Source organism: Hyla sarda, chromosome 5, assembly GCF_029499605.1.
Source record: "Hyla sarda isolate aHylSar1 chromosome 5, aHylSar1.hap1, whole genome shotgun sequence".
Lineage (NCBI taxonomy): Eukaryota > Metazoa > Chordata > Amphibia > Anura > Hylidae > Hyla > Hyla sarda.
In genome coordinates this window covers 242,314,682-242,328,045 of record NC_079193.1, presented here as the reverse complement: position 1 = coordinate 242,328,045, position 13,364 = coordinate 242,314,682, and the positions used below count along the sequence as shown (strand labels likewise).

Sequence of the window (13,364 nt, the reverse complement as noted above, 5' to 3'; positions counted from 1 at the left end):
TCAGATTGCTTCTTTCATTTCTCAAAGGCCTTTTCAAAAATGAAAGAAGCTAACTGATTGGTTGCTATGGGCAACTCAGCAACTTTTTGTCAGGATAGGTTTTGATAAATCTCCCCCATAGGTTATAATATACGCCGCAATTTATGGCAAAAATAGGCAAATCAAAAACATATAAGTGTCCAAAATGTGACAATGAAGGAATGGGGTTCTTCCATATGTATTTTGAGTGTCCAATGCTCAAGGAATTCTGGTTGAAGGTGATAAGGATGATGGAGGGAAGGTAAGAGTTAGAGGAGGGAGAGAAATTAATAATCTGGCTAATAGGTGGAGGAAGAACGGAAGGAAGAAGGATGGATAAGGTTTTAAGAGGAAAAGTGCAATTTGTATCCAGACTTTTAGTGGGGAGAAAATGGATATCTAAAGAAGTCCCAAATATTGACAAATTCAATGCTACAGTACGTAAGATGATACATTTTGAGTTTGGATGGGCAGTTAAGGCCGGGTGCTTGTCAAAATTCCATGCAATCTGGGATAATTGGATTAAAGGTATGACGGAGAGAGATTATGTTTAGTAGAGAATCTTAGATAAGTTGTGATATTAAAATGTTTTCTTTTATAGGGTGGGTGGTGGTTTGGGGAAGGGTGGGTAGGTGAGTATTGTTTTGTAATGGGAGGTGCTCTGTCCAACCAAAGATAAACCATAGAATATAGTGGAATGTAGAAACTGTAAGATTCCCCTCCCCCCTTTCTTTCCGATGTCCATCATGACCCGCAGATTTCAGCTGCTGATAGCAGTGAACATCTCCCGGTCATAACGCGGACCCGACCCATGATGTACATGTATGTCATAGGTCGGGAAGGGGTTAATAGTTTGGACATGTGGCGATACCAAATGTTTATTTTTGTTTGCATTATTGTATTTCAAAAATGGGAAAAGGGGGGGGGGGGGGTTCAAACTTTTTTTTTTTTTTTACATTTTATTAACTATTTTATGTCCCCATAAGTAACTATTACATGCAAACAGATATACATGCTGAAAGACGTTTTTTTTTTATTGATTTAATGTATTTAGATATTATACACACTTTGATACATTTTCAGTGTTGTTCCATTAACTTTGGCAGGAGTGCCAGGAGTAAACATGGCCGCCGTGTATTAGAAGCCGCGCTATGATATCTGTAACTAGAGGGACTACAATTCCCAGAAATCCCTACCAGCCGGGTTTATGTAACATTTCGAGCCTGTCCTACTTTCAGTATCCTCCCTGTGTCGGGTGAGAAATTACCTGCCGCCAGGAATACCGGGTTCTCACCCCACACAGCGGCCCGTACGTGACGTCACGCCCAAAATCCCGCCCCACTCCGCTTCCTCCGCCGCGGACGCGTCTTCTTCCTTCTCCTCCCTTCTGTGTATACTGCTGCTTCCGCCGCCGTTGTGAAAAAAGAGGAAGAAGCGACATTAACCTGAAAGGAAAAATAATCCGAGACAAATGCCGCGGGGCCGACCCCCAAAATCACGGGCCGGGGATGGATCAGGCTCAGGTAAAAAAATACTTTGTGCAGGAACATGGAGAACGGCGGCAGCTGGGAGGAGGAGAGGTTGGCCGTAGCGCTTGTTACTTGTGTGTATAGGAGCGGATATAGTCCCCGGATATGGAGGAGAGGCCGCCCTGTGAGTGTGAGACGTCTTCGCCCGGAGACAGGGCGGAATGATACGGGAGGGGACTCAGCACCCGGACTACAGGCTGCGGCAGATGAAAGAGGAGCAGCGTGCGGCTGGTGGGAAGGTGTGAGGTTCCCGCTGTGTGCTGCTGCGTGACGTCACCAACTGCCGCACATAGGGTTAATAATAAAGAGCCTCTGAATATAATGAGGAATAGGCTGGAACTACAGGGGGCGCTGAACACACTGACTGCAGGGGAGAGATTGGCAAATAGTTATATGGGCACATAACATCATTGGATCCTGTCATTGCCTGTCTGTAGAATACTCCATAACCATGTGATGCCCTTATGGGTGCTCTGTAGTGTTGGCTCTGAAACCCCGTAGTTACAGGTGTTGGCCCCCAGACAAAGCGTCTATGGCCTTCATGATCATATATCATAAATGGACCAGATTTGTGTGGTGGATTTTCCGTGCCCTATAAGATGTGCATAGTGACCGTTTTCACCAGTCACTTGTCCTTACATATTATGACGGTCCCAAGCCCAGGTTTACATCACAGTTGTGCTATCCGAGTCACATATACGTCAGCTGACTGCCAAAATGGGCACAGACAGGCTGTTGTTAAAGGGCTTTTCTGGGCATTAAAGGAGCTCTCCGGTGAAAAATAACTCAACCCATATCCATAGGATAGGGGATAAGTAGCTGGGAGGGGGGAGGGGGGGGGGGTCCGACCACTGTGACCTCCTGCAATCACGGGACGGGACCCCAGTTCTCTCAGTTAGGAGCGCGAGTCATCTACTGGTAGACTGCACGCGCTCCATTCCTTCCTGTGGGAGCGCCGAAAGACCCGAGTACAGCTCTCGGGCATCATTGGTGCTCCCATAGAAGTAAATGGAACGCGTGCAGTCTACCAGTAGATGACTTGTGCTCCTAACTGAGTGCTCTGGGGTCCCGTCCTGGTGATTGCAGGGGGCCTAAGTGGTCGGACCCCCCACAATTTTTTTTTTTATCGCCGCATTAGTCCTTTAAACATTTTTAATAAATAGCTCAGTGTGGCATAAAAATAAAAGAAGCTACAACCAGTGCCTACATTTGGGTAATTTCCTGCATGTATACATGTTTTGACTTGGACTCAGTCCACTCAGTCCACCTGACCCAAATGTAGGAACCAGCTGACTACATTTAAAGGGATATTCTACTGGCCAGCGTGGAACTAAATGTTCCAAATGCTGTTTTTGCGCTGTGGTGGTCGACCATGCCCCCCTGTGATGTCATGGCCATGCCCCCTCCCATAAACTTGCATTGAGGCGAGCATGGCAGTGATGTCATGAGGGAGCGTGGCCAACCCCCACAGCGCAAAAACAGTGTTCGGAACATTTAGTTCCACGCTGGCCAGTGGAGTACCACTTTAAGTCATGAAAGGGGTTATCCAGGATAGAACTTTTCTTTAAAATCCTGCCCAGGCTGCCAGCATTTAAAATAGAATCCTGGACTTACCTCCTGCCACTCCCTTGGTGCCTCCAGTATCCTTCTCCTATCATCCCGTCCTCTTCTTGGCTGCATAGTGTTGACGCACCCTACTGCAGCACAGCTAATCTCCCACTGCAGGGATGTCCCTCCTCAAACTGTGATTGGCTAAGCAGCAATCTGATGTATTACATCCCGGGGCTTCGAACATCACACTGCTGCTCATCCAATCACTGGCCAGGGCAGGACACCTCTCTATCATGTACACCATGCAAGTATGGGACTGGATCCTATTTAGGATTCTGAACTTCCTTTATTCTTCGTGGAATAAAAAGTGTTCCTCAGAGTTTTTGGTCCACATGGACATAATGGTCTCACACAGTTGCTTGAGATTTGTCGGCTGCAAATCTATGATGTGAATCTCCCGTTCCACCACATCCCAGAGTGCTCTATTGGGTTGGGATCTTATGACTGTGGAGACCATTGGAGTAAAATAATTCAGTTTGAGATGATGTGAGCTATGTGGCATGGTTCTTTATAGTGCTGGGCGGGATACTGGTTCATACCGATTACCGATTTTTTTTTTCCCTGCACGATATGAATTTTTCCCATACCGCAATACCGGTTAGACCCCTCCCCCCTCGAATGAATGAATTATCATCTGCAGCGTGCTGTCCTCTAACCATATGTGACCCACGAGCGCTCCTTCTCTACCCCCCCATCATATGTGACCCGTGAGCGCTCCTTCTCAACTCTTCCCCCCCCCCCAATCATATGTGACCCGTGAGCGCTTCTTCTCCCCCAATGAATTATCTGCGCTGTACTGTACTCTGTATTCCTGTGCCCGGGCTGCAAATATTTAAAAACAAACTTTCACTCACCTTCACCTACGTTCCCCCGTTGCTTCGGTAACGGCCTCACGCTCTTCCTGGGGATGGGAACGGCCGGCCGGCTTCTTTCATGACAGTGCGCTCAGCCTATCACCGGCCGAGGCCAGACATCGCTGCGGCCGGTGATAGGCTGACGGCTCTGAGACGTTCCCATCCCCAGAAAGCAGCAAGAGGATCGCAGCGGAGGACCGTGAGGCCGCTACCGAAGCAACGGGGGAACATAGGAAGAAGGTGAGTTAAAGTTTGTTTTTTAATATTTGCAGCCCGGGCACAGGAATACAGAGTACAGTACAGTACAGTGCAGCGGCTAATAATTCATTGGGGGAGGGGGAGCGCTCGCGGATCACATATGATTGGGGGGGGGGGTAGAGGAGAGCTCGCGGGTCACATATGATTTTGAGGGGGGATACAGTTAAATACCGTGGAACCGCCATAACTTACAAAAATACCGTAATTCACATTTTCGTTCATACCGCCCAGCACTAGTTCTTTATCCTGCTGGAAGTAGCCATCAGAAGATGGGGGCACTGTGGTCATAAAGGGATAGACAAGGTCAGCAACAACTCTCGGGTAGACTCACATTTAAACAATGCTCAGTTGGTACTAAGGAGTCCAAAGTGTGGCAAGAAAATTTCCCCCACATCCTTACACCACCAGCCGGAATCTTTAATACAAGGCAGGATAGATGATTTTGTGTTGTTTACGCCAAATTTTACCCTGGTATCTAAATGTCACAGCAGAAATCATGACTCCTCTAACCAGGCAACGTTCTTTCAGTCTTCCATTGTCCATTTTTGATGAGCCTGTGCGAATTGTACCCTGAGTTTCCTGTTCTTAGCTGACAGCAGTGGCACCTGGTGTAGTCTTCTGCTGCTGCAGCCCATCTGCTGCAAGGTTCAACATGTTGTGCATTGAGAGATTATGCACCTTTTACCTTGATTGTAGCAAACTGTTATTTGAACTACGGTTACCTTTCTGCCATCTCAAACCATTCACAGCATTGTTCAGTGTATGCAAACAAAACATTGAATGGAAAAGTCCCCTATGGGGGCTAAAAAATTGTGAATAAAATGTTACAAAAAGTGTTAAGCCCTTTCCCTAATAAAAGTTTGAATCCCCCCCCCCCTTTTACATTAATTACAAAATAAAATAATTTGAATAAAAATAAACATGTGATATTGCCACGTGCGGAAATGTCCAAACTATTAAAATATCATGTTAAAGGGGTACTGAAACCGCATGGTCAATGGCATACATGTAAAAAAATAAATAAATATATATATATATATATATATATATATATATATATATATATATATATATATATATATATATATATATATATATGAAGGTGGTGGACAGCACCAGGGTTCGACCTCTGTGCCCGTGGTTGCCCAGACAGCCAGCCCAGGATATTTGTACAAGCAGTCCAAAATCACAGCACCAGACAGGTCAAGGATCTTCAAAAAAACTGGCTAGTCTTTATTAACCCCACATCAAGAGCAACGTTTTGGCAGTAGTAGCCTTTGATAAAGGCTACTACTGCCGAAACATTGCCCTTGATGTGGGGTTAATAAAGACTACCCAGTTTTTTTTGAAGATCCTTGACCTGTCTGGTGCTGTGATTTTGGACTGCTTGTGTGTGTATGTACATATATATACAGGACGGATACAACGCAGCACTCCAAAGTAGTGATCAATTAGTGTCTTTATTAATCACAAAGTGTATATTACGTTTTAGCCATCTCACATGGCCTTCATCAAGCCTTGGCCATATACTTTGTGATTAATAAAGCCACTAATTGATCACTACTTTGGAGTGCTGCGTTGTATCCGTCCTGTATCTACCAGCTGGAACCCCGGGCCAGGGTTCAACCTCCGCTTGCACCATACTACTATTTTCCAAGGTGCTTCTCTATCTGCTGTGATATATACAAAAGTCCGCAATTGCTGACTTTTGGTCCAGTAAAAAAAAAAAATAAGTTAAAGGGGTTTTCCAGGAAAAAACTTTTTTATATATATCAACTGGCTCCAGAAAGTTAAACAGATTTGTAAATTACTTCTATTAAAAAATCTTAATCCTTTCAGTACTTATGAGCTTCTGAAGTTAAGGTTGTTCTTTTCTGTCTAAGTAATCTCTGATGACACGTGTCTCGAGAACCTCCCGGTTTAGAAGCAAATCCCCATAGCAAACCTCTTCTAAACTGGGCGGTTCCCGAGACACGTGTCATCAGAGATTACTTAGACAGAAAAGAACAACCTAAACTTCAATAGCTCATAAGTACTGAAAGGATTAAGATTTTTTAATAGAAGTAATTTACAAATCTGTTTAACTCTCTGGAGCCAGTTGATATATGAAAAAAAAGTTTTTTCCTGGATAACCCCTTTAACATAAAGTCCCAGCAAAACAAAAATGGTACTGATAAAAACAGAACACTGTTCAAAAATTGGGCCCTCATACATTCCATTATACAGAAAAGTGCACTGCATAGATACGAAAGCCCCAAAAGTTGCAAAATTTATTTTTCTTTTCAATTTCATCCCACAAATTATTTTAGTATTTTTTGTTTCACCGTAGAATTTGTGATAAAATGAATGATGCATTTGCAATAGGTGGCACAAAAAAGCCCTCATATAGGTCTGTAGGTGGGAACATTGAAAGTGCTGTGACTATTAGAAAGTCAGAAGGAAAAGTGATGAAAGTTGGTAGTAAAGTTGGAAAGTGATGGGAAACAACGCCATCGATTTCAAGGAAATCTGTCATCAGTGTTACCTGCACTAACCTGTCGGTACGGACTGGTAGTGCAGGTGACACTGATGACAATGGTACTTACCTTGTCCCGTTCTGTGGTGGGGATCTCCGGTAATCTTGTCCGTTAGCTCCAGGTCCGGGGAACCCGGCTTGGGGCAAGGGCGGAGCTTACTGATGTCACCACTGCTGCGAGACACAGCAGAGAGCCTGCCGGGTCCCTCTGCTAGAGAATGGTGACGCTGCTAGCAGCGGTGACGTCACTAAGCTCCGCCCGTGTCCCAAGCAGGGCCGGAGCTGAAGCTTAAAGGACGAGATCCCTGCCACGGAACGGGACAAGGTGAGTACCGTTGTCTTCAGTGTCACGTGCACTATCTGTCAGTACCGAAAGGTTAGTGCAGGTGACACTAGTGACAGATTTCCTTTAAATAGGGACTAGTTTTTTAGGCTTTGCAGTCTTTTTCTTCTTCTTAAAGGATTGTTCCAGTCATAGACATATGGGAACGTCATCCTTTGATGCCCTTACCTATCTCCAAGGTGCTTGATCTGTGATATAGAGCACAGGTGCACCAAAGCAAGGACTGACATGCTTACTTGGGGTTTAGCTGCATTCAAGTCCTAAAAAAAGCTAAAGCACTGCCACATTGAAGTGTTCAAGGCCTAATTACTATGTGGGGGTTTAGAGGGGATCTTAGTGCTATATGGTGGCCAACTGTGAGGCCTATCTGCTATATGGGCGCCCAGTGTGAGACCTTATTACTATGTGGGGGTTCAGAGGGGAACTTACTGCTATATTGTGGCCCAGTGTAAGGCTTAGCTACTATATGGGGCCCAGTGTGAGACCTTATTACTATGTGGGGGTTCAGAGGAGACCTAACTGATATATTCTTGCTGCAACTATTAGATATGTTGTGACTTTAGGAATGCCCTAAGGGAAAAGTTTGGGAACCACTGGTATATTGCATCTTATTCAGTAACAATATAGCTATATTAGTCTGTGCTAATGATAGAGGTCATGGTGTGACAGTATTATTTGTCCCTTATTGGTAACAGACAATACTAACAGTGTGCACGCAGTTAATTTTGTCTGCAGGTGCTGAGCATTTTTATTTTGGTATTATTGGTCCAAGTATATAAGGATTTGGTCTGTAATTTGTCTTAGCGTTGTTAAGATGAAATGTTAAGTTGCAAGCCTGTAAAATTCTTGTGCATCGAACCGGCCCTATCTGCAGGCAGTTAGTATGAGGAGAAGCCTGGCATTTTATTGGCCAGGCTTCCATTAGGAATCTATGCCCAGAATGTGGCCAGGCTTCAATTGTGTGTGCTGCAGTTGCTTTTTGTCCTCGGTGCAGTCTGCACATGGTTCTTCTAAGGAAGCCTAACAAATCACATGCACCACGACTCAATACTGTGGTGCTGGTAGGCAATTATTTCCGGGGCTGTTTTTTATCCCCAGTCCAGCCATGTATGTCAGGTAATCACCCCAATGTATGCCTTCAACATACATTGCACAATACAGTGTGAAAAGAGCCTTAAAGGGGTACTCCGCCCATAGATATCTTATCCCCTATCCAAAGGATAGTGGATAAGATGCCTGATCTCGTGGGGTCCAGCTGTTGGGACCCCCCCCCCCCCCCCCCCCGCGATCTACGAGACGGCATCCCGCCGTTCTGAAAAATTATGTTCAGAACACAGGCCTCAGGCGGCCATGTTCGTGATGTCATGCCACACCCCTTCTATTCATGTCTATGGGAGGGGGCGTGACTGCTGTGGAGCAGAAGTACACAACTGTCACACCCCCTCCCATAGACATGAATGGAGGGGGCATGGTGTGATAGGGGATAAGATGTCTAGGGGCGTAGTACCCCTTTCAAGGGGTTTTCCCACACGTGATGGCATATCACTGGTTGATCGTGGGGATGTGACCCCAAGCAATCCTCAACATAAGGGCCCCTTCAAAGTTTCTACCCTACAGGGCAGCAAATCTGCTCTTCTGATATGCAGTGATAGGGAGCGCAGGTCTAGGTTTGCTGCAGGCGCCTATACACTGGTTAGCTGGGAACCTCACATTGCAGGTAAATTAAACCAAGGCAATGCTCTATTAACACCATGTTTGGGACATTTAATTTTTTTATTTCTTATTAACAAACCTATGTCAAAATATGGCTGCCAGTGACTAACAGTGTTTGTATTTTATAGCGTAGTACTGTACAGGATGCTTTTCAATGCTATCAAGAAACAATATCTAGGTAGTAAACTCTCACGTTTGCCATAAACGTTCTTTTGATATGTTTAGCTATTTACAGTATACATTTGGTTACCGTACTTTTTTGTGTGTAACCAATCAAACGCATCCTTCAGATGTGAATGAATGTGTGGTGTGAATAGAGCCTTATTAGGTCATATTGATGCTTGCAGCCTTTTAGCTCTGTTTAAACTTTTCATTGTACCTAACTTTGACATGTTGACTGCCAATAATAGGACACTGTAATAATCTGACTCTCTGTATTCTTCTATACTTTATATGAAACATTTTGCAGACGGCGTCTTGCCAGCAAATGCAGAGAATACCAACTACCCTTACCATGGGCAATCCCATAAGTGTGGCATCTGTATGCTGACTTTCAATAAGGAAACACAATATCAGAAACACATGCGAGATCATGAGCGGAATGATAAGGTAAGGAAACAGCTACCTGTGCTGCAGATACTTTTTAACGTATGTTTCTTTTTCTGGTTTGACAACACGTTTTTTCAAACTGTTGAAATGTCCTGTTTTTTCATCCATGAGCACTGTCGGATACAAAAACTTTTTTTCACGTTGTACATCTTGGCAAAACATTACCCTTTCTAATAATATTCAGATGTTCCTCAAGTTACAATATTAATTGGCTCCAGGACGTCCATTGTATGTTGAGACCATAACTCTATGAAAACCTGGAATTTGTTTCTGAAGCCACCAAAATGTCATCCAAAAATAGGAAAAAGTTAGGATTGAGCAAAAAAAAAAAAAAGTAGAGAACTAATATAGATAAAGAAAGTCCTTACATATTAAAGTGAGAAAGAGCTGCTGTGAGCTTTAAATCACTGTCTATGTAGAAGACAGGATTTTGTAGAAAATTTGGACGAGACACGGCGCCTTCTTGTAGTAGATGGGTGGAAATAAAAGATAAAAGCTAGCCCAGGTAATACCAAAAAGGCTATTTTTATTCAGGGTGCAACTTAAAAGTTTCGAACCCGGACCGGGTTCTTCGTCAGGCAAGTGGATTACAAACAGAGTTGGCGGCAAATTAAAATATCCAGTCCAGCCGACTGCTACCGGGTCACGGTCAGCTGGAGGTTACATAGTTACATAGTTAGTACGGTCGAAAAAAGACATATGTCCATCAAGTTCAACCAGGGAATTAAGGGGTAGGGGTGTGGCGCGATATTGGGGAAGGGATGGGATTTTATAATTCTTCATAAGCATTAATGTTATTTTGTTCCAGGAATGTATCTAATCCTGTTTTAAAGCTATTAATTGTTCCTGCTGTGACCAGTTCCTGAGGTAGACAGTTCCATAAATTCACAGTCCTCACGGTAAAGAAGGCGTGTCGCCCCTTGAGACTAAACTTTTTCTTTTCCAGACGGAGGGAGTGCCCCCTCGTCCTTTTGGGGGGTTTAACCTGGAACAGTTTTTCTCCATATTTTTTGTATGTGCCATTAATATACTTATATACGTTTATCATATCCCCCCTTAAACGTCTCTTCTCAAGACTAAACAATTGTAACTCCTTTAATCGCTCCTCATAGCTAAGATGATCCATGCCCCATATTAGTTTAGTCGCACGTCTCTGCACCCTTTCCAACTCCGCAGTGTCCCTTTTATGGACAGGTGCCCAAAACTGAACAGCATATTCCAGGTGAGGCCGTACCAATGCTTTATGAAGGGGGAGTATTATGTCCCTGTGCCTTGAGTCCATGCCTCTTTTGATACATGACAATATCCTGCAACTTAAACTTACAACTTAAAATTAGCATACAACAATAAAATTACAATGAACATGGTGTAAAAGAGGTCTAAACATTAAAACAGCTCGAAATATTAAGTATTGAGTGCTTTGAGTGCAGTGTTAATCTCAGGTTCACTGTTTGATGCTGTTGAGTCAGGTGGACATCGCAAGCAGTTCCAGGTGTGTATATTTGGAACTAACCTTGTAGGTTAATTGGTTTAATTGAGGGATGCAGTTTTGTTACCTAGTACATATGTAGCTTGCGGGAGTCGTATGATTGCACATTGGGAGATGTAGAACACATGGTTATACAGTTATGCGCACTTCTGATTGTATATATTAGGATTTTTCTTATGGTTGAAAAGTAATTTGCCACACGGTTATACAATTCTGCATACTTATGCTTGTATATTTTTTCTTTATTGGTTAAGTTTTTGTTTGTTCAAAAGTAATTTGTAGTTCATGGGTGGCTTGATAATTTATTGGCAGCGCTGGAGACACATGAGTTTGGTCCCACTCTGGTCCGCAACCATCCACAGCGCAGGTAATCCGTAGCACCGGGTGGCCTGTTAATTTTCGGCAGCGCTGGAGACACATAGATTCTGTCCCACTGTAGTTCGCAGCCATCCACAGCAACGGTAACCCGGTTGGCACTAAGGGCAGATAGTTTTCCTAATTATTGGTTTTCGTAGAGTGCTTGAGCGTATCGTGGTTGATGGAGACTTCTTTCCTTCATACGGGGATGCCAGTGTATGCCATTTATAAACGGATTTGAGAAGGTTTGTATAATCTTCTGTGTCAATCTTTGCTTAATCCTTGTAGGTGTCTTGAAACCGGTGGACACTTACATTATCATACAGGGATGTCAGTTTATGTTATTATATGAGATAGTCCCTCTGTGGTATCTTGTGTCCGGTGGAGACCTTTTTTGTGGAGATACCGGTTCTGCAATTCTCTACAAGTTCTGTCCACCATTTTCTGAACCGGTATCTCCACAAAAAAGGTCTCCACCGGACACAAGATACCACAGAGGGACTATCTCATATAATAACATAAACTGACATCCCTGTATGATAATGTAAGTGTCCACCGGTTTCAAGACGCCTACAAGGATTAAGCAAAGATTGACACAGAAGATTATACAAACCTTCTCAAATCCGTTTATAAATGGCATACACTGGCATCCCCGTATGAAGGAAAGAAGTCTCCATCAACCACGATACGCTCAAGCACTTTACGGAAACCAATAATTAGGAATACTATCTGCTCTTACTGCCAACCGGGTTACTGTTGCTGTGGATGGCTGCGAACCACAGTGGGACAGAATCTATGTGTCTCCAGCGCTGCCGAAAATTAACAGGCCACCCTGTGCTACGGATTACCTGCGCTGTGGATGGTTGCGGACCAGAGTGGGACCAAACTCATGTGTCTCCAGCGCTGCCAATAAATTATCAAGCCACCCATGAACTACAAATTACTTTTGAACAAACAAAAACTTAACCAATAAAGAAAAAATATACAAGCATAAGTATGCAGAATTGTATAACCGTGTGGCAAATTACTTTTCAACCATAAGAAAAAGCCTAATATATACAATCAGAAGTGCGCATAACTGTATAACCATGTGATCTACATCTCCCAATGTGCAATCATACGACTCCCGCAAGCTACATATGTACTAGGTAACAAAACTGCATCCCTCAATTAAACCAATTAACCTACAAGGTTAGTTCCAAATATACACACCTGGAACTGCTTGCGATGTCCACCTGACTCAACAGCATCAAACAGAGAACCTGAGATTAACACTGCACTCAAAGCACTCAATACTTAATATTTCGAGCTGTTTTAATGTTTAGATCTCTTTTACACTACGATCATTGTAATTTTATGCCAATTTTATTGTTGGATGCTAATTTTAAGTTGTAACTTCCAGCTGACCGTGACCCCGTGACCTGGTAGCAGTCGGCTGGACTGGATATTTTAATTTGCCGCCACTTCTGTCTGTAATCCACTTGCCTGACGAAGAACCCGGTCCGGATTCGAAACTTTTAAGTTGCACCCTGAATAAAAATAGCCTTTTTGGTATTACCTGGGCTAGTTTTTATCTTTTATTTCCACCCATCTACTGCAAGAAGGCGCCGTGTCTCGTCCAAATTTTCTACAAAATCCAGTTACGTTTTACCGGACCTGCCAGTCACGGTTAAGGACGCAGAGGCAGCCACTTACCAGCACCGGTGATACCGCTCCGAGATTGGCTTCGTGCAAGCCTGCATGCACATCGAGGTGTTGTGCCCTCAGCGCAACAGGACACGGTAAGGTGCATTAACTTGCACTTGCTCATCATAATTACCAACAGTATTACACTAGGAGCGCGCCTCTTTCTTTCCTTTCTTTACAGTATGTAGAAGACAGGAGCTTCTTCAGGGCCCTGTACAGTACACATTATCTTAAAAAAGTAAAATGAAGCCGCTTTTACTTTGTGTCCAAAGGAGCAGCTAACTGTGGCACAGGTAAAGAGTAGTACAGAAAATGTAATACCTCCCTGTACCTGTAGGGGGCAGCCAGACAGACAGTCAGTCAGTGCATGCACTTCAGTAAT

At 43.8% G+C, this 13,364-nt stretch overlaps 1 protein-coding gene across 8 annotated transcripts in view; it reads left to right on the top strand.

Moving 5' to 3' along the window:
- The first annotated feature begins 335 nt into the window (after positions 1-335).
- Positions 336-13,364, top strand: part of ZNF236 (zinc finger protein 236) — a 161,751-nt gene continuing 148,722 nt past the window's right edge. For 2 of the 8 annotated variants that reach the window (XM_056521410.1, XM_056521409.1), the window contains exons 1-2: positions 8,592-8,845; positions 9,311-9,450. In XM_056521410.1, the coding sequence (XP_056377385.1) occupies positions 8,617-8,845; positions 9,311-9,450 (369 nt within the window). In that variant the 5' untranslated portion in view covers positions 8,592-8,616. Of the gene's footprint in view, positions 547-1,056; positions 1,672-2,661; positions 2,761-4,472; positions 4,574-8,591; positions 8,846-8,969; positions 9,020-9,310; positions 9,451-13,364 lie in introns of those variants that run through there. The other 6 variants (XM_056521413.1, XM_056521411.1, XM_056521412.1 and 3 more) reach the window with 6 other exon arrangements.